The 20682-nt window shown below is 52.5% G+C and overlaps 1 protein-coding gene across 7 annotated transcripts in view; it reads right to left on the reverse strand.

Annotated features, from left to right (window-relative positions):
* The window catches only part of sv (paired box protein shaven), a 244571-nt gene that overhangs the window by 61120 nt on the left and 162769 nt on the right, over positions 1 to 20682 (reverse strand). For all 7 annotated transcript variants that reach the window (XM_075687997.1, XM_075687984.1, XM_075687991.1 and 4 more), the window contains 2 exons: positions 6243 to 6408; positions 2753 to 2950 (listed from right to left, as the gene is read on the reverse strand). In XM_075687997.1, coding sequence (XP_075544112.1) covers positions 2753 to 2950; positions 6243 to 6408 — 364 coding nt within the window. The remainder of the gene's footprint in view (positions 1 to 2752; positions 2951 to 6242; positions 6409 to 20682) is intronic.

Raw genomic sequence — 20682 nt, forward strand, 5'->3', positions numbered from 1 at the left:
GGCCAATCGCTGCCCCGCGGCTAATAAATAATATAAGACCTCCCCCGACCGGAGAAACATGTTCTCCCTAATGGCGGACTCGCCGCAGGAGTGCAGCGCAGCACCAACGCGAATGCAGGCTCTCCCCACCCCGTCCCCTCCTCGCGCTGCTCGTCCGTTTTCCTCTTCCGATGTGCGCGCTCTGCGTGCACGTCGCTACAAGCACTTCTCGGCGCCACCTCTTCTCCTCTTTCTGCAAAGAGAAAAAGTGGCAATCCATGTCCCCGATATTGCGATTAGCGCTGGATAAGGGGCCGCAGCCCGGTGGCGGGGCCCCTTATCGAGTACAGGCGTTCGGGTTGCGTGGGCCTCCTCGACACAAATGGAGGAGCGGGCCCGGAGCAAGCCAAAGGGATCAGCGCCGGCCGCATGCCGCGAGAGGATGGAGCCACAGAAGCGTCGGCTTCGGCAGAGATGCGGCTGTTCCTGCTCCGTAAAAGCGGCGGCCTTTCGTAATTGGGCGCCGCGTCCGTGTTACTTGGCGCGGCATGCGTGCGTGCGCTCGTACAGGGACGCGTTGCGGTGCGCCCCGAACGCGCGGAGAGCCTGATTGAATGTGTGATGAACGCCCTGGTGAGCTAGCTGTTACGCCAGCGCGCCGATCATCCCTCCGCGGGAAAGGCGGGGGGGGGGGGGGGGGAGCGGTCGGGTGGGTGGTGCGAGTGATGGCTATCTGTTTAATAAGCTTCCGCGTTTCGCGCGAGGCCCGTCTAAGAGCGCAATAGAGACGTTCTTTTTGTGGCCGCGCAGATGGGCCGGCGATGAATTTCGACGATGAGTGCCCGATAGTACACTCTGCTCCCGTATGCCTTCAGTTAGGAAAAAATAAAGGCAGTTCCTTTTTTCTTTCTTTCCTTCTTTTATCGTTATCCGACTTTGGGCTTTGTGAACTGAAAGCATGCTAGAAAGTATCAAAATATATTTTAAAGAACAACAGCGAAATAGGGCGCCATGCCTCGTCAGTCTAGTTAACTGCTAAACAAAAGATCAACCAGTGGTGTTAATTAACGACGTGGGCTTTCTTGAGGAAAACGAAGAGCCTGAAAATCATTTTTAGCCACGCGCATAGCAGGAACCTAATGTCAATGATAAACGCCAAGATATTCGGCTCAGCTTCAAACTAGCTATAGCGTAGCCGACAGTAGTTCCTTTCTTGCATTTACTGCATTATGGCATCTGCACGAAAGAATTACCCAGATGGTTTAACGAATCATCTCAGTGCGCGCGACCAGATTTTGAGCTTCCGCGTGAGATTCGAGAGAGTGAGCACCGTGAATGATTAGTTCGCCAGTAATTCAAACCATGTTGCGCCAAGTTGTTTCTTACACGCTGCGACTCGCTTAGTGATCCGTACCGACACGATTAAAAGAAGAGCCGTGCAGGAACTCGCGTCTCCGGGCTCTCCGTGGCCCCGTGAACCACTAGTTTGTTTCGAAGAGCACGTTTCCTCTTTCTCGATGGGAGAGAAAACGCGAGTCCCTTTGGAGAGCGCGGCGTTACATTGCCTCCGCCGCATGGGCGATCGATTGCGGCGCTAGCCTGGGTCTTCGCCAGCGGTTGGGACGCCCCGTGACCCTCCAGCAGGCCTGTTCTCGTGCGAGACATAAAGAGGTGCCCGCCAAGGCGTGAAGAGGGCGCTGCGAAAGTGGCGGAACGGCGCACGCGCCGCGAAATGCGTTTTATATGTCGTCTGAGCGGGAAGACTCCTCCGGGAAGTCCGCTTCTCCGTACGAAACCCATTTGCTGCTCTCTCTCCCTCTTTCGTTCTTTTCTGGAGCTTCAGCTGCGCAGCCTAGACTTTCTTGTTTTGCTCTCATCTCTGTTCTCCCGGTATATGTCTCTCCCCGTTACCACATAGGTGGCTTTCTACGGATACGCCTTTGCTCTGTTTTTATTGTTTCCGTCTTCAACATCGTCGCTCCCTTTCGCGCTCCATACCGTTGCCGTTATAGAGCGTGGTTTATAAAAGCCGCTGCGGTGGGCCTACCGCCCGGTCGATTCGAGCAGCGGGGCACCGAGAGCAGACCGAAAAGTCGGCGGGATCAACAGGAGTGCCGATAGCCCACCACCTTCGTTGGATGTATATACGCCGCGCGTGCCCCGCGTTCGCGATAGAGGCGCGGCCGATTTTCGCCGCCGCGAATGGCCTGTGGCGGGTCTGTGTATCTTTTCTTTCACTCTGTACCTCGCGCGCCCGCTGGGATTTACGGCGGCCATTCGGTGGCCCCGCGCCGTCCCTGGAAGCATTGTTTTTACGAGCTTCTAAAAGCCGCAGCCGGCACTCCGAGCGCCGTTTCACCGTGTTTTCTTCCTGCCGCACTCCTTCGCGTGGAAAACAGGGTTTACCTGTTTTGCGTGAAACTGAAATACGCTGGAATGAATGGTATGGTGTTCCTGATACCAGAGGCTTCACGTGCCCAACTTCTCGCGTGGCGGATTAAATACCCTATACACACTGATGTTGGTAAGCTTCGCGGCCGCGAAAGAAACAAAAACAATAAAGAAATATAACAAAAGAAAAAAAAAGTATATAGAGAGGGAGCTACAGAGAATCTAACTGGCGCAGTGAACTCGTGTGTCTGTCGTTGAAACAAAAAGGAAGAGAAGTGAGATGCTGCACAACAACAATACTAGCCGGTGTAGTACGGTACAGCACCGCATGGATCAGTGAGAAATTCATGCAGACAAGCTGCAGCACAGCGCGTGTACTTGCCTGTTGATGGAGCTAACGCTGGGTATGTTGTCTTGGTCGCAGACGCCGTCGGCCAGCAGCCGGTCGCGGATCTCCCAGGCGAACATGGTGGGGTTCTGCTTCTTGTAGTTCGCGATGGCGTCCACCACCTTGGGCGTGGCCACCTTCGGCTTGCTGCCGCCGATCACGCCCGGTCGGATCGAGCCTGTCTCGTAGTACCTGCAGGCAATTGAGAACAGAATACGTTCTGATCACGATCATCTGCCATATATCTCTTTAACGCGTTGAGCTGTTCGCAGCTGTAGCAGCTGCCATGGGATACTCCACACTGTACGTACATGTGCCCCCCCCCCCGCCTAAATACAAAGAAACAATGAAAAAGAAAAGAAAGAAAAGCAAGGAAACTTGCGATTATGACGCGACAATATCAATAAAATATACTTTTTCTACGTAACGATGTACGACCTCATATATTTGGTCATTGCTGGTTACTTCTATTTTAGAGCATATGTGTATTTACGAGCGCTATATATAACTAAGGCAAACTAAGGCAAACGGTTCCAATAATTGAGTTTATCGAGGACCACCTATCGAGCAGGGGCCTTGCATTCCGGGATGCTCAGCCATGGAGCTATTCAGTACATACATGTGGAATAATCTTTGTTCTGAAGCTGAACAACCTATACGGTGCGCTTCGTGCAATCCCTTCTCCCCTTAGTGCTCCCTTAATTCAAGTAGAGGAAGAGGACCAACTTGTTGTGAAAACAAACTGCATGCACCGCCGCTTACGCGGCAAGTGTGCCCGCGCGGCGCGTCTTATATATATATGCACGATTGCCCCAATCCATTGTATGATATTATGAACCCCGAGCTGCCACCCAGCCGTTGTTCCGCACGCTGGTGTACCCTCGGCCACGCGGCGTCAAATGGGCGCAGCCGCGCGTCCGGCGACTCCAAATTAGCTATCGATCCGTGATTGCCACACTGTCCTCTCGACCTCTGCAATTACGCCCCGGGCTTTTCCTTCCGCGTCTCGCGTAATTAATACGGGACTCCCCCCCCCCCTTCCTAACGCGAACCACAGGTCGCTCCTGCCGAGCCCTGGGCGTGCGACGGTCAGCGTCCAGTCTCGCGTGGTCAGCGGCTGGCCGCGTATATACGCCGGCTGGCACCCCGAACCATCTTTCACGTGCGCCACTCCCTGGCGCGAGCGTAGGGTTGAAGACCTGTGCGCGAGCGCAGCGCTCCCTGCAATTATAGCCGAGAAAAGACTGCGGCTCCCCTGCACTCTCGTACTGCGAAAGTTTGTTCGAATGAGCCTTTCACTTTGGTGTGGCGCTGCTTAGCGTTCAGGTAAGCTGCCGGCGTGCGCATGAGCGGCCGTAATCTCGCGGTCATAAAGGCTCGAGCTCTCACACGAAAAGTGTGATAAAAATTGGGAGAGTGAAAGAAACGCTCGAGAGAATCGGGATGGTACCACTGTGCTTCTGCAAACAACTCGCAGGTAAAGGATTCGAGCTCTTCAGTGATTAAAAATAGCTGACTAATTATAACATCTCACTGGTTTGTTAACTGAAATCAAGGTACAGAAATAACTTTGTTTCGTACAAACGAAACAAAGGACAAAGTCTGTTGTCCTCGTCCTCAAAGTATACACGGCTTTTCTGAACTTCGTTTTAGTTGTGCGGTCCAAACGTGCAGTAATTGTCTCACTGCGTTCTGTTTAAGTCACGACATTCTCCTTCACAAACGATTAATCTCTCCCGGTCACCGACCAGCCGAGTGCCGGCGGTGCCGATGGGCTTCGCGTTATAAAGTTCTGCACAAAACACTGCAAGCGTCCTTCGTACACATGCGCGCGGTTGTAACCAGCGCTTAGGCGCGAAGCGCACGCGGGCTTGCCGCGAGCCATCCCGCACGGCGGAGCACGCATGCCGCGCTGCCATCTGGTTGCTGCACACAAAGGAAGGCGACCGAGCACAATTAAGTCGGCTGCAGTCTTTCAGGAGATCATTACGCTACAACGGGACCTTTTGTTGTCCCCGGGAAAGCGGTATCCATCAGCCAGCGCTGCTCGGGCGAGGTCCATTTTAAAGTCAGATTAAGACAGACGGTTGTCGGGTGGCGCTGCTGATGTCATTATTACGCACGCCAGTGAACCGCGCTGATGTCATCTCGCGGGCCGCCGCCGAGTCGATCAGTGTCCCGCCGCTGGCGCGCGGCCGGAACACCACTGCAGAGGCGCTTTTTGTCGGCCGATGAGGCGGCCGCTCCTCTGGAGGGCGCGGAGAACGAGGGACGCCTGTACAGGGATGAAGGGGCGCACCGCTCCGCGTAGCAAACGCCGATCCGCCGGCTCTTTATGTGCGCGAAAACAGGGGTGGAACTCGGGACGCATTCGAGCGTCTATACATACGCGCGCTGAAGGGGGGAGGAGAGAGCACGACGCGAGAGACAGGTCCCGTTTGGCGAGCACGCACGCGCGCACGTTTTTCTTTCGGCCCGGCGAAAGGAGGAAATGACCCAAAAGTTATGGAATTTGCCGAGCGCGTTGGAGAGGACGCAGTAAATTTTCTCTGAGGGAGTCTGTCAGACAGGAGGTGGGGTGGCCGCGGGAGCGGCACGCGGAGCTGGCTCCCTTCTGGTCAGCTTGTTCGCGGGCGCCCACGTGGAAGAAATCCGCTGCCAGTTGTTGCACGAACTTGACGCAGGGGTGCATATGCGAGGAGCTTGCGAGGCGCATTTGACTCCCCCGCGGGTTGAACGGGCACAGTCGCCTCGCCGTCGAGCCTTGACAGCCACCGAGTGAGGTGGAGTGGGCCACAGTTAACGAGCCCATCTGTTGGGCGCACTGGGACGTGCGCGGTGTCTGCAAGGGCACCTGTCGAGTTCGGGTGGCCGTGCTATTTAAACAGAAATTAAAAGCCGACTCGACAGGATGCCGGCTGGACAAGCGGAGAGAGCGCAAACCGAAGGACGAATTGCGTTTTCGTTCGTCACGCTTATTTCATTTAATTTTTTAAAGCAATTAGTTTCAACGGCTGTAAATGTTAACGAAGCTGATCAATTTGACCGATGCGGTGCGTCAATCATATAGTCGCTGTTCTGAGTATACTGTCTGACGTGGCAAGTTATTTATTCTCACTGTACCGCTACCCTGCCCTCCATTTCCCCATCACTTCGGAACCATGACCTAAATTCACCTTTTTTTTTTATGTCCAGAGGCATGGTACGATAACAATAGGCCTCTGATTTCTACTTTTTTTCAAATATCATTTCAATTTCATCAGCATTATTCTATGTGGACCTATATGAGGGTGGTAAATCACACAGCTCGGCCACAAGCGTTTTAGAATTCTACACGTTAATCAATGATCACCGTGCTGAACGGCAGCAAAGCATCGCTGTTGGGATATGCATTGCTCGGGGCCAATATTCTGCTTAGGAAAAAGACACAACGCGCGTGTGCCAGACTGGGCTTCCCGTTCCTTGTCATGCCGAACCTTCTCACCTTCCGAGTATCTTGGAGACGCATCCGTGGGAGACCCTCAGCTGGCGGCTGATGTCGCAGGGCCGGACACCCTGGTGCGCCAGCTCCACGATGCGCTGCCGCACTACATCCGGTAATGGACGGCCGTTCACGAATACGCCGCCCAGCTGATTCACGCCACCATGACCTGCGCCGGGTGAAGAGAAAGGCACGCTCGTTAAGCCATTCCGCCACCATTAGTGCCGATCCCAATCAGTGGCAGCACGTGAGCCGACGTGACACGGCACAAGGTTATTAACTAAGTCACCGTGAAGAGACAGAAGAACGGGAAAAGGCAGAGAAAATCAGGCTTTCTCCCCTGAACGTGAAGAATTTTCACTCATCATTGCCTTACACATGCAGCATGGTTTACGCATTCCGGCTGAAAATAACCATGCACGCGCATCGGAAGAATCGCACCACGTCATACTCGTAGTAGTGGCGAAATTCATGCCGTAATTATTTATATCTTATTCTTATAGTGGTCTAAACGACGTCATTTTCATTCCTTCGCTTGGTCTGTGCTTGATTTGTTGAGATAGTGTTGTATTCTCTCCATTTAACCCACTTTTTCTTTTCGTTTACCGACCACCTTTTCAGTAACGCCGTTCATGGCCAGGCTCTGTCGAAACCGACCGGCAACGCCAGCAATCAAACACGCAACTCAGCGATGCAGTATATTGCATTTTACCGTATACATACCATGTCGTACGTTAACCGCCGACACGCGATCATGTATTTTTACGGGACCTCCAAGCCGTTGTTTCTGAGCAGTGTTCTGCATTCAGATCTTCTGAATACAGAACTGATGAACTGCCGTGTCCCAACCTACACGTATACAGTATATGATCCAGTTTAGGCTCCCGTTCGAGTGGTTACCAGCCAAAGGCACCTAGTTAGCGCGCGTGCCCGGCCCGTGGTCCTGCTAGCACCATGCCGTTCGTGCCTGGAAGACAGCGCATATCGCTAATATGCCAAAATAGAGCGAGCTCCGAAGCAAGAACAAAGCGAACGTGCGGACGCACGCGTCGCAGCCGCGAAGGGGAAGCGCGCGCGGAGACACGCTGCTGACAGCGAGACAAGGTGCTCACACAGGGCGCCCAAGGCGTGCACACACCACAGCTAACAAAGAGCGAGGGCAGATGATGAACGAGCTGCAAAAGGGCGGGCCAAGCGTCAAGAATAAAGCGACGCCTGGCCCGGGGCTGCATCCACGAGCGCGGCGGATGCAAGGTAACCCGATGGCACGAGCCCGCACGTCGGCGCTCGTTTCACGCACCGGGCTGGGCTGAGTTGGCTAGGTGAGCGCGCGGTGTTTCCCGCGCCTCAACGTGGCGCGCGCTTTGTGCGTTACAGCCGCTCACCAAAGGGCACGCTGCCCTAGCCGAGGTGTTTTAAAGAGTCCCTGTCATCGTGCGCACGGTGGCAGCGCGCGAGTGACATGCAGGGGCACGAGGGAGACGACTTGCCAAGGACAACCTTGATTTACGACGCCGCCAAGAGGGAAACCCTTTGATTCCGCTGCTGCTTCGTCGACATTTTGGCTTCCGAGCGACGCACCGTGGTGTTCTGGCCCCACTTTCTTTCTTTGGTTCTTTTCTTTTGCCCTGTCTCAAGAAGGCCCGCAGCGCCGGATAGAGATTACGTCACTTGGAGATAAGACGGCTGTGCTACTCTTCGTGAAATAATGAATAAATGTACGTCCGTCACTGAGACGACCCACCTCTGGCTGGCCTGCCCCAACTTATAAAAGGCAGTTGCCGGGCGCGCCTGGGCATACACCATACCTTCGCCATTTCATTTGAGCTGCGTCGACGCGCGCCGCTGACTCACCAACTGATATTATCCTTTGGAGCTCTAAAGCGTTACACCGGAAGTTGATCGTCGCGACGTATCAGGGTCCGCAGATGAGGGAGCAATTTCTTCTTTCGCTCGAACCGCGCTTCCCCTTGTCCCTCCCTTAACGCTCGCCGCCAACGAGGACGTCCCCTGTCCTCAGCGCGGTATCACATGTATACCTCGGCGACCGAGAGACAGTATAGCGCCCAGCGCGGAGCCGACAGCGATCAAGCACCGAGGGTCAGTGTCCCGCCGACACGTTGCGGTTTTCTCGGCGGCCTCGAATAGAGCGGGCGGGCGCGGCCGGGCGTTTATATTTACCGGCGGCTGCTCTCCTCCCTCCGCGCGGGGAACCGAAGGCGTCGGCGCGCTTGTTCAACTAATGAGGCTATTCTCAGCGGCGGCGGTGGTAGCGGCCGCTTGTTAATAAGCGGCCTTGCCGCCGCCACCGCTGGCAGCTGTTCAGGTGGAACGAACTGCTCAGAGACGGAGCGCCGCGGCGCTGACAGGATTCCTCCGCAGGCGCGCTATGGGCGCTCTCCGGGGGCAGAGCGCTTTTCTCGTGCCGCCGCGATGATGCGCGCCCCGGGGGCTCGAGACTCGGTGAAGTAGTAGCACGTGACGTTCCGAGGCGCCGTCGCGCGAGCTTTGAAGGAAGCCGAAGCGAACTATATACGCGGCCGTTTCTGCATCGATCTCGATGAAATGTCATCGACGTTGCCGGGAGTTGAATCCGTGACCTGGGTGCCCATACATGGGCCCTTTGTCGCAGTCGTTGCTACTCACGGATTTGCGTTTGCTCTGTGCACTGGAACAAGGAAAAAGGGAGATAGCGTCGTATTGTTCCGTAGTACTTGATTAGGTTTCCACTTGTTTCTTCAATGTAGCTGTTTTCTACGAGCTTAGTGGAGAAAAGCGCAAAATGTGCGGTAATGACAAATATGCATGCACGCTGCGGTACACTCGATTTAGAATCAGGTCAAGAGATGACACTTTTGCAAGCGCTGTAATGTCACGTGTCATTTCTGCTGAGATCGTGAGTTAAAAAATTACATGGATGACAAAACAACAATGTTCCCGCACGTCCTTCTGCGCGTAAGAACATCTGGTTGAACGCACTGCAGTTCCCCCTAGCCAGCGTCGTACATGGACGACGCAATCAACGCGCCAGGAAGCTGTGTGCAGGAAAGGCGCCTCGTTCTGGCCCTGTATGATTAATGTTTCTCACGTGATTGGTTCATCTTTTAGTGCGATTCCAAAATTTTGATCGGAAAGAGACGGCGAAAGTCGAGAAATTGGGTTTAATCGTTCTTGGTGGCTAGAACCGAAGAAGAATGTAACCGTAAGCGGTAATTACCGTGTAATCGCAACCCTAAAGTAAATATATTGTGGCGAGCTATTATTATTATTATTATTATTATTATTATTATTATTATTATTATTATTATTATTATTATTATTATTCAGGAACAAGGCCTGTCTCTGTTCTGTGTTATTACTCCGTGTACTCTATATCTGCTCCAATATCGGCACTTAGAATGTCGGCTCAGTATGTAAACACAGCAGGCACTGGCGTATTTAACTGCCTCCGGTTGATATGCGGGCATCCAGCGGCGTGCAGGCCCTCTGCATTACAGGTGCCCGACCTCGATTTTTCGCGCGCAGCAGCCGGCATCTCGCTGCCTCGTCGGCGACATTTTCTCGCGTCATCGGCGTCTCCGACCGCCGACCTCTCCCAGGGCGACGAGCGCGCGCGCTGCCGCGCGGCGCCCAGGAAAAGAGGAAGCCGGACCACCCGGCGCATTGCGTCGACGCGCTGCCATTTTCGCGAGCGCCAACGTGCTCGATTTGCGGCGGCGATAAGGGCCCACCCAAGAATTCCTGCCGACTGTGCCGCCAGCTCAGCGCCCGGGGTCTTCTTCATCCGCGGCCAAGGGCCTTTTTTCGCGTCCGCCGCCGCGGCGGTCGGGTTTAAATTTGTAAAAAGACCGGGATGCACGCAAGCCGGCGAACAGGGTGGCTGCGGGAAAATAAATTGGGATTCCCAGTCGGGAATGAAAAAGCGCAAGAGGAAGGGAGGGTTCGCCGCGTGATAGCGGCGCGCGATTGCGGACCGCTGTCTCTCTTTGCTCCTCCTCTCTCAACGCGCACAGCTCTATTTACGTGTTTCGGCTCTCACTGCTGCTGCTGCCGTCGGCGGTCGCATCGCGTAGGGCCGCTGTCTCTAAACGATGTCGCGGCCGGTTTATGCGGGGCCTGCGTGACGACTATATAGAGAGCGGCAATTAGGAGGCACTCGAAATAGCGTACCCTCTCCGCCGGTGACGCGATCGCCGCGAGAGAAACACGCTTCAATGACGGTGGCTCGAACGGCTCAAGTTCGCGGACACGTGTCGTGTGTGTGCGCGCGGTGCGTTCTGCGTGACGTGTACGGCAGAGGTTTAAAAGCGGCACGCTTCGCTTGACGTGGATGAGGGCTTTCCTCGTTTACTTTTATTTCTAGTTGGCACTGTCGGCGGTGCGCGTCATATTGATCAATGATTGATGTAATGACCCTATACGCGCTGACCTTCGTGAACGATCGCGGAAGGCGAATTTTTGAAACCTTTCTGATTGCGCGAAGTTGCGCTTTGTCACTGTATCGGGGGAAACGAAAACATGCAACATCTCGGTTAACACTGGAAAAGGGATTTGCTGTGTCATCTACTTCCTTCTGATTGCGCCGAAAGTTTCGCCGGCTAATAAGCCTATCATCCATTCAGTACTCTCAAAAAAGTTAGAAACTTTGTAGAAATCGAGAATTACTAAATTAAAAAGCACAGAATCATTTTTATCAAATAGCTTCGTCGGAGCTTTCTCTACAGGAGAGAGCTATAGCTTCTTCCACTGTCCTCCAGACTTCCCAAGTGCGCAAGGCATGGTAACGCGCTACACACGCTATATATATATATATATATATATATATATATATATATATATATATATATATACTCATCTTCATTAAACAGTACTCATTCATATCCTGTCAGGAAGAACTTGGGACTCTCGCCACAACGTTTTTCGAAAACCAGCTAACCCGTGACAAGCATTTAGGTTCTCCGTCTGCTACGACGTGGAAAAACCAAGTGCACTGTCTTTTCTCTCCAACTGCCTGCACGCATGCGCTGTCCTGCTTCTCTTCTTTCCCGCAGGCGAGTACTCTTCGCTGATAAACAGTGGCGACATTTGAGAACCTAAATGCGCGACCCTCCTCCGGGGCAACGCGGTTCGTCTCTGCAACGCAGGCCAGTGAGAGCGCTCCTCTCCTCGAGCCCACGCTCTCTTCCGCGAACTGACTGAGTGCGCGCTCGGATTTACCTCAGCAGCCTTTCTCCGCGAGAGCGCGCGCGCAGAAATAAGCACCGCGCGCAGCAGCGTTCTCCCGCGCGGGCATTTCGGCGCGGGCGCCTAATCCTGCAGAGGGGGGAGCCCGGTCCGCGAAACGTGGCTCGTATACACGTGCTCGAACGATATTTCAGGAGCTGTACACGCCGCCGTTGTTATTAATTTACGGGCCGTAATAACCGCGCTCGCCGGCCGCGGGAGCTTCCCCTTTGCGTGGACGCCGCTGCGGACGCGATGATAGCGCCCGCGCGCCAAGGCAGTGGGGATTCCCGCCAACAAGGCGCTGCTCCAGCCGATGGCGGCCCCGAGCGGTGCGCTCCCCGCGTGCTCGCGTAATGCGCGCGCGGAGCGTTCGTTCTCTCTTTTTTTGCACAAGACGCCGGGCTTTCGCGCTGCACAAATCTCCGGCAGCGAGGAAATGCACCGGTCGTTGTTGGCGCAGTGTGTCGCAGCCAAGGGGAGCAGGCAGCGACGCCGCGCACTTTGTAAAATGGTTCGCGCTGCTGCTACTATATCACTCGACCGCTGCAGAAGGGGTTTCCCATGCTCGAGAGGCGCTCTCTTTCTCTCTCAAACACACCCTGTTTGTGTGCATATGCAAGGCTTGGCACCTCGCGTTGGAACGGACGCGCAGGAGTAGGCTTTCGAGGAGTTAGCATTTTGGACGCGCGTGTTGTCGCCGAAAATTTGTGTGTGCGTTCTTTGTCGTCACACACACACACACACACACACACACACACACACACACACACACACACACACACATATATATATATATATATATATATATATATATATATATATATATATATATAGGGATGGATGGTGGGTTGAGGAGACGGGGTAGTGAAGCAAACTGTGAGCAAGCGTAGTAGAAAAAGAAAGAGACAGGCGCGAGCAAGACGCAATACTCCGGCAGGCCTTCATTGCAGATTCAATCTTTACGTCCAGCATACAAGTAGCTATTGTCATCTTCCTGCAAGAGCAGATATGAGGTGTCGCTACAGTAGCAAATTGAACTAATAACCTAAAAATTAAGTTATGGAGTTTTACGTGCCAAAACCACGATCTGATAATGAGGCATGCCGTAAAGGGGGACCCCGGAAATTTGGACCACCCGGGGTTCTTTAACGTGCGCCTGAATATAAATACACGGGTGTTTTCGCCCTCATCGCAATGCGGCCGCCGTAGCCGGGATTCGATCCCGCGACCTCGTGCTTAGCAGCCCAATACCATAGCCACTAAGCGACCGCGGCGGGTAACTTATAACCTAATAAATCGGCCCTAAAGTAGGCTCATTGCATCATGGCGCAGTAGCCGAATTCAAGGTATGCATCTAATGCTACGGGCGCTGCTTGAAGTAATCATATAATGTATCCAGTGTCAAACGGTATCCGTCACTGTGATGCGGCATTTTCGCTGCACAGATGTGCACAATAGGCGTGTTGATAACACTGTGCAGACTGCACAGATGTGTAGTCACCCAGGCAAGACAGGCAATTTTTCGCTTAACGCGCTGCAACCTTTAATAAACTCAGAACATCGTAGACGCCCGTCTGCAAGGCTGATGCCCCTTAGAGCTTCTGCCTCTTCTTGCACAAGTTCTAAAAGAATTTTATTGCGTTTCGGCATGGTTGCAGCAAATGAATTACTCTACGCACGTTACGTCGTCGCACGAGGTAAAAAAAGAGAGAGCGTACCCCGTATAAAGTATAGCATCTGAGGCGCGAATGATACGTACCGGATAATTAAACTAGTAATCAGGCGTTTTACAGCAAAACTACACGATCACGCAGGGTTCTTGCGCCGTGCACAGTGGCCAGAGATGGGCTCGAACTGCTTCGTTCATGACATGATCCAACTTCGGGATCTGGACATTTTGGCCGGATAGCGTAACGCTTCGTAGGCCGCTCGGCTTTCTCATTTCACGCAATTACGACGACATACGGTGTCCGCTAAAAAGTAAGCGTAAAACACTTGCTTCTTCGTTCGGTGTCAGGCGTATTATGTGATGAACTTGTATATAGGATGTCAGACGGATATCTAATTGTATTAACGCTTCGGCGTCGGGTCAGTGAGTAGCATGGCATCCTGAGGAAAGAAAGCTACAGCCTGGGTATACGCCAGTGGCTACATGACGGCGTCATTCAAGACCGTCGAAGCTACCAGACGTTCTCACACCCTGATCCTGCACGAGTACGCCTATTCAACCGAATTCCAGCTTTGGAGTGCCCTCCACTTACGTTTACAGATGACATTGCCCTGTTCTGCAACGCTGGAGGTAACTTACAACAAATTCTTGAATACCTTGACCAGCAAAGTTTAAGAGTAAGCTTGAGGATTAATATGCAAAATAGTAAAGAAAGGTTCAATAGCCTTGCAAAAGAACAAGAATTTGTGGATAGCAGTTGACCTCTATAGAGAAGCTGTGCAAGAGTCTATGCCCAATATTCACGGGGAACCCAGATCATGAGAGAAATTTCGCGATACGAGATAAAATTGGCTTGGAGCGCATGTGTGCAGACACTCCGAAGCCATGGCCGACAGCTTACCGCTATCATTGAAAAGAAAAGTATGCAATTAATGCATTCTACCAGCAGCAGTCAATGGGGGCTCACATTTGGAGGATAACAATGAAGCTTGAGAGGAAGCTAACGACCAGACAACGAGAGATAGAACGAAAAATGGTGGCCGTAACGTTAAGAAGCAGGCAAATGGCATTGTGGATCAGAGGGCAACGATATATATATATATATATATATATATATATATATGTAGATACAGGGTGTTTCAGCAAACACTTTCAAAAATGTTTAAAAGTTGCCTGGGGCAGATATCACAATTCTAGTTCATGAGCTGGTCTGCTCGAAGCGGCGGACAATACTTGCACAAAAATTGAGATGCAAAATCGATTAATTATTAAAAATTAACTAATTGCGTTTTTAACTAATGATAGTATGGCGCATATTGCAATTTACAAAAAGTTAATTCGTTAACACAATGTCGTTTGATGCACTGAAGCACACAAGTAACTGGAATGTCAATGCATTAATTCCTCCGCATAGTTCGGGAATTTATATCTCGAAACTGTTGTCGTCCTGAGAATTCGTTTCAAATGGATCCGCCTTGCGAAGACCACTGCTAGAATTCGTAAATTGCAATATGGGTCATAAGATAATTAGCTAAAAGTTAATTAGTGAATTCTTGTTAATTACTCGATTTTCAATTTTTTTTTTCAAGTAATGTCCTCTGCTTCGAGTATAGACCGGCTCATAAACTAGAATTGAGCCATCTGCCACAGACAACCTTTAAAGAATTTTGAAAGTGTTCGCGGATCACCCTGTAAAATGTGGCCAATGTTCTATAGTTAGAATTAAAACGAAGAAATGGCGTTGGTTAGATAATGTGCTGCGTCGGGTCAGAGGGGGTATAGTGACGAAAAGAAAATGCACTCGAAAACGGCAAAAGGATTAGTGGCTTTCATGAGATTAGGAAATTTGCAGACGTATGATGGAGTCAACTGATGCAGGACAGGGATAATTGGATATTGCTTTGAGAGACTTTAATCCTGCAGTGGATGCAAAATAGACTTGTTGATGATGACCATGATGATTACGCGCGCACTCTTCTGCGCAGGTTTAGCTCATTACAAATGATCTCGTGCGCACATTGGAAGAGAATTTGTGCACCTATTGACCCGGAGCGATCAAACAGTGGCGACAGTGCAAATATTTGGAGCAAGTAGTCCCTAATCATCGTTTCAGCATGCATGTGAATGGCGTGGTGGCCATAGTTATTGAGACAGCCGTATTAAATTTAAACGTTATATTCCGCATGACATGCTTGCATGTGCAAATAGTGGTTGAAGTATTGTCGTATCCCCCAATGGTACAAGAAGCATCGTAAAACCATTTGCGCAGAAATTCATGAAACAAGTGATCTTACAGTCACCTGGACACTCGCAGTTGTTGAATTTCAAGCAGCACTCCCCCTGAGGAGCAGCTGCGCATAATAAACAACTTTAAGGATCAATCGCGACGTAAATGAACGATTCTGGCGAGCATGCCTGTACGCTGAATGAAACAAGAAAAATATTACTTGTAAGTTGCGCTTTATTGAATATGAAGACGGGGACGACTGTATACATACATATATGCGAAGGTTCTCCTCTCCTAAGTGCAGTTCTTGTTCCTGTCTTGTCTTTTTGCCATTTGCACGCATTTACATCCGGAATATGTCAAGTATAATGTCTGATGCAATGACGTCTGTTGAAATGGAAGCGGGCAACCGGATTGAGTCAACAAAAATATACGTAATGTTGCTGCTTATCAATGCATAACGCAAGACTCCGGTTCAGTGCCTTCCTGACGACCAAATTGAAAACCAAATATCCGATAATCTACATTCAGTTGAAACAATGAAAAAGCTCAATGACATATAAGACACGTTGCAGAAGAAGCGATATACGTTTCGAAATTGTTAAGATATTCTTTACGAGGTAGACACCTCAGGTACAGCACGCAATCACCCATGAAACAGTTCTGGAAAAAAGAAAAGAAAGAAAGAAGAACCAATGATCATTTGTGCAAAACTTACACGACGCCTGCACGATGAATCACGCAAGATGCGAACTGCATTCTGCAATCATCCCACTCTTAGACATTTTTTGCAGCCTTTCAAACAATTTTCTTCCTTTCTTTTTCAATATTTATTTTTACCATCTAATCTTACCCGCGTCGAAAATAACATCCGTTTCATATCCAAGCTGCCTTATCGAAAGTTGTGTACAGATTGGAAGGTACAACAAACTCGTACCTAGTACGCAGCTTTAGGAATTCCTGGAAAGTCAGTCAGTATATAATTACACCAACTCTCCTCTCCCATCAGTTTAAGTCAGGGTAAACAAGCACTCCGCACCGCATTGAAAGGACGTGTGAACAACAGCCGGACAGCGGTGAGCAGTGGCCTTCCGTGAAAAATGCGCTTAAATAAACAAAACACCGCTCGAAATTAATGTCGCAAAACAGTGCATTGGGAACAACGGTGTGATAGGTGAGCAGTGAATAAGTGGAATGTGCAGCGACGGGGGGGCGGGGGGGTGCGCTGCGACGCTTTATTCGCTTACACTTGAGCGCCGCCGCTGCGTCGTCCCCGGTGGCATAGCCCGCGCTCGCATCACTCCTTGGCGCCCGGTCGCTCGTGGGGGAGAGCGACTCTTTTTGGGGGTGGATGCTATTTTTCCGGGCCACTTTTGTCGTCTTTTCTCGCGCCGCGCGGCAACGCGCAAGAAGAAGAGGAGCCATGGCGGCGGGCGCTTGCTCGTGGGATCTCAAGATAGAATCCCTTCGCATGTTCCTCGCGTTGGGAGATTCTCTGCTCCCCTGTGCCTCGGGCCGCCGCATCAGCGGCCCCCCCACCGCTGTGTTCTCTCTCTTTCCCTCGATTTTGTAAATGTTCTAGGGTTTGGCGTTATTTCTTTATTTCCTGCTGTATGAAAAGCTGGCGCGCGCGCTGTTTATATACCAATTGCTTCGCTTTCAGGAGCTCTGCCTCGACCGTCATGTTTCTGAGGCGAGCAAGCAAGCCGAGTTTTGGGGAGAACGTCGCAACGAAATGTGTTCCCATATAACGCGCCCGTTGCAATGCGAAGTGACCAAGGCAGCAGCGTAAGCGCACCGCGTGGAAGCTCAGCCGATGGAAATGTCCCGATGGAAACGGAAAACGGCTATTCCGGAAAAAAAAAAAAAACTGCGACGGCCCCCCCCCCCCCCACAGGCTGCTTCTCGCGTGCAACTGTTTAAAAACATTACGTCGATTTGCGGGAAACATATCTCGCGAGTGCAGCGACGACTGGAGCAACCTGCAGCCGGTGTAACCAGACGGCGTTGTTGAGGGCGCCGGTAGTGGCGCGGCAACAGCGATGCCTTCATCACGCGACGCACTGAGCTGACGAGCAATGAAAATGGCATAAAATCAAGAGTCCAGAAAGAGTTCCCTCTAACGGCCCGCCGCGGCGTGGACAGGCCCGGGCGGCTGTCACGCCCAGATAAAGCGGCGGACCCCGCGAGCTGCTGACTCGCGCCGCAGCGACGACGCAGCAACAGCCAGCGGCAGTGTGTGTACGTCGAGTGTATCCCACGCGAGAGCAGCAGCGTGCCCGCACGGCCCCGAGAATCTCGCCCGGCGTGCCAAGAATCTGCACGCCCGAGTCTCCGTGCGGCAGCGTTGCGAGGGGGGCGAAGAAGGCCGGCCGCGTCTCGCTAATCAGTCATTGTAATGATGCGCCGCCAGCAGAGGCTGCGCGCCACCCGCGTTTGCTTTGTCCGGCGAGCGTGCGCCGGGCGCGCGTTTTATTTAGGCTGCCGGTTGGGCGGCGCTGCCTCGCCTGTCACCGAATACGACACGCCTCATAGGGTCGCCGCCGCCGCTTTGTCGGCAAGCCGAGCCCGTGCCCGATTATACCCATATGCACGCGGGGGCGGGTGATGAATTGCGCGCCGACTCCTTGTACCCTTGATGCTGGCTCAAGTCGTCCTTTTCGTTTCATGTACATAATAGGTGGCGGAACCTCGCTATGTTAGACAATGGCACAGGTGTGCTCTACGCCGGCAATTTGTCACTTTAACGGCGTGAAGGCGTTAAAGGATCGCGACACGCTAGTTTATGCCTCCTCGGCGCACCTCTGTTGTTTCGCTTCCGTAAGACATGTCTGTGATTCATAGCAGTGAGTGCGCAACTGAAGCTCTATGTATCGTTGTTTGCCTTGCCTCGTCGGAGTACTTACCCGTTCCAAATGCGCTAAACTTGCCCGTTACGCAAATAAAGTCGTATAGCGATTGAAGGAATGGATAGGCTGTATAATCAAAAGTTTGCGAAAACTGCAGTTATGCTACAAAAAGCCAGCTTCCGGTATCCGAAAGGCATTTAAAAAAAATTATGGTTTGCGTAGCACAGAATGGCTAGTATATTGTTCAACGTGCACTCCTTTGCGAGTGCACAAGCATCCGCTTCCTTCTTACATTTTCTTGTCTCGCTTTCGTGCTGCGCCCAGCACCAGCTTCGCTATAGTCGCTGCTGAGGTAAGCATGGCGCTTCTGACACAAGTGCTCCATGTTCCACCTAGATGGTATATAACGTCGGACGTTGTGCCCTTTAAGAGCGGAAGGAGATTTATAAAGAAAAAGCGTAGAAAAAGAAAGGGTGTTGCGGAGAAAGGTGAGATTTAAAGCAGCACCCCGACAATAAGAAAAATGCGGGTAAAGGCGACGATATATGGCGACATGGAGAGCGACTCGGGCCGGAACAGTGGCGCGAAGGAGGGAGCCCTCCCCGTATTAATAGCGGCGCAACGCATCGCGTCACACGCATAACGCGGGCGCCTCTTCCTCCCAGGTCGGCGCACAGCAAAGGCGCACTCTGCAGCGCGCCTTCTCCGCGGCGGCTAGGCTGCCGCGCGAGGAAGCGAGCGGACGACGCGCCGCGAACACGGGCTCACAACGATCCCCCCTTGGGTCCTGCCGGCTCGAGTATTCGGAACAGAAATTAATTTTCAGGAAGCTCCTCTGTCCGCGCACCGCTGCCTGTTGGCCGCGCCGTGCTCAAAGGCGTGACCGCTCTCAAAAGACCTCTTTCAAAAGGCCACTCGGTGCTGCGTCTCTGTCTGTCCGCAGAGGAGGCTGCGGCGCGCGGCGGTGCGCGCGTGCTTGTGCCGACACAGCGTGCGCCAGGAGACCGGGCACTACATCGCGCCTCTCGGGGCGAGAGCGCAGCTGCTGCAGAAGGAGCGCGCGATGTCTTAACGCCTGCCTGTACTACGTATACTCGCGTATACCAAATGCGCAACGCGCAATTATGAATGCGTGGCCGTCCGTTGTTTCATCTCTCTGTATCTTTCGAGATATTTGAGTGAGCGAGGATTAAGTGACTGTTGCGACGACGCGTCTTTTTCAGACTTCGAAAAGGGACAGTTTGCCGCTGGAGCAAACGGCGCTCAACTCTCGTCGTGCGGACAGTTACACCATGCACGCTGACACAAGAAGCGTGGTTAAGGACATGTTGCTGCAGGATTACAGGAGGGCCGGCGTGTCCCTACACTAAACTTAAACACACCTTAAGCGTGAAAAAAGAAGGCGCAAGACGACGTTCTCGCCATTGTTTTCCGTGCCTTTTCGTAAGCTCTGTCGTTCCGCGCTCCTGCTTCGGTAAAAGACTCGCGGTGCGCTCTGTTCATCTCAAGGGTGCGGCTCGGACACGGCAAATATTCCTGAGTGGCGTAACGTCAATGGTCAAAAGACCGCCGAGGACATAATTTAAGGTACTGGCCTTATCCCGGATATTTTCTAACTTCCCAAAGGGCAAGGGCACCCAGTAGTGCCGCATCGTTTACTCTGCATGCGTATGTGGCAAGGCATCGTCTCGAGTTTCCACTAAAGCTAGAATAGCTCTTTGTTTGTGGTCGTCCTTGTACCGCTTCATCCTGTTGTGTACGGCGATTCTTATGTAAATCAATTTTTCTGCCCCACTTCGTTCGCACCAACTTCTCTGACAGCGAGGGCTACAATGGCCGCACGAAGTGCGTCGTGTGCACAGCGCTTTGCCTCGTGTAGCTCACGTTCTTTACCGGCTGGGACGACGAACAGAACCACGTTGGCTGCGCGTGCCGTGCGTCCGCGCCCACCGCGAGTGTACACCTCGGGGCGAGCCGCTAATCGCCGCCGGGACACGCGAGCCATCGGATACATGCACCGGGCGCCGACCATGGGCACTCCGCCGCGGCGGCGAAACAATGGCCGCTGGGTGGTGCCTGCACGTGAGACTCGCCCGAGGGGATCGGCCCTTCGTGATGGTGCCGCTGCTGTCGTTTGGGCGGCCGGCGGTCTTGGCCCTTCGCTCTCCCGCCGGCGGCCGCCGCACGTACGGCATTCATGCTTCATTACAGACGGAGCACGTCGCTGCAGGGAGCCGATCGTTGTCGGTGCGGCGACAGAACGTCCATCTTGGCCGCCACTGTCTGCGCCGTGCTGCACGCCGGCGCTTCCTGCTTCTGTCCCGGCCTTCTTTCCTTTCTCTAGTTTTACTGCGCAAAGGTGTAACGTGTTCGCGAACCGAGTTTGAAAACGTCATGCTCTGTGCACACTATAAATAGTTCTTGTGCGCAGGCTAAAAGAGGTACATAGACAATATTTGGCATCGAGAGAGA

Source organism: Dermacentor variabilis, chromosome 1 (assembly GCF_050947875.1).
Source record: "Dermacentor variabilis isolate Ectoservices chromosome 1, ASM5094787v1, whole genome shotgun sequence".
NCBI lineage: Eukaryota > Metazoa > Arthropoda > Arachnida > Ixodida > Ixodidae > Dermacentor > Dermacentor variabilis.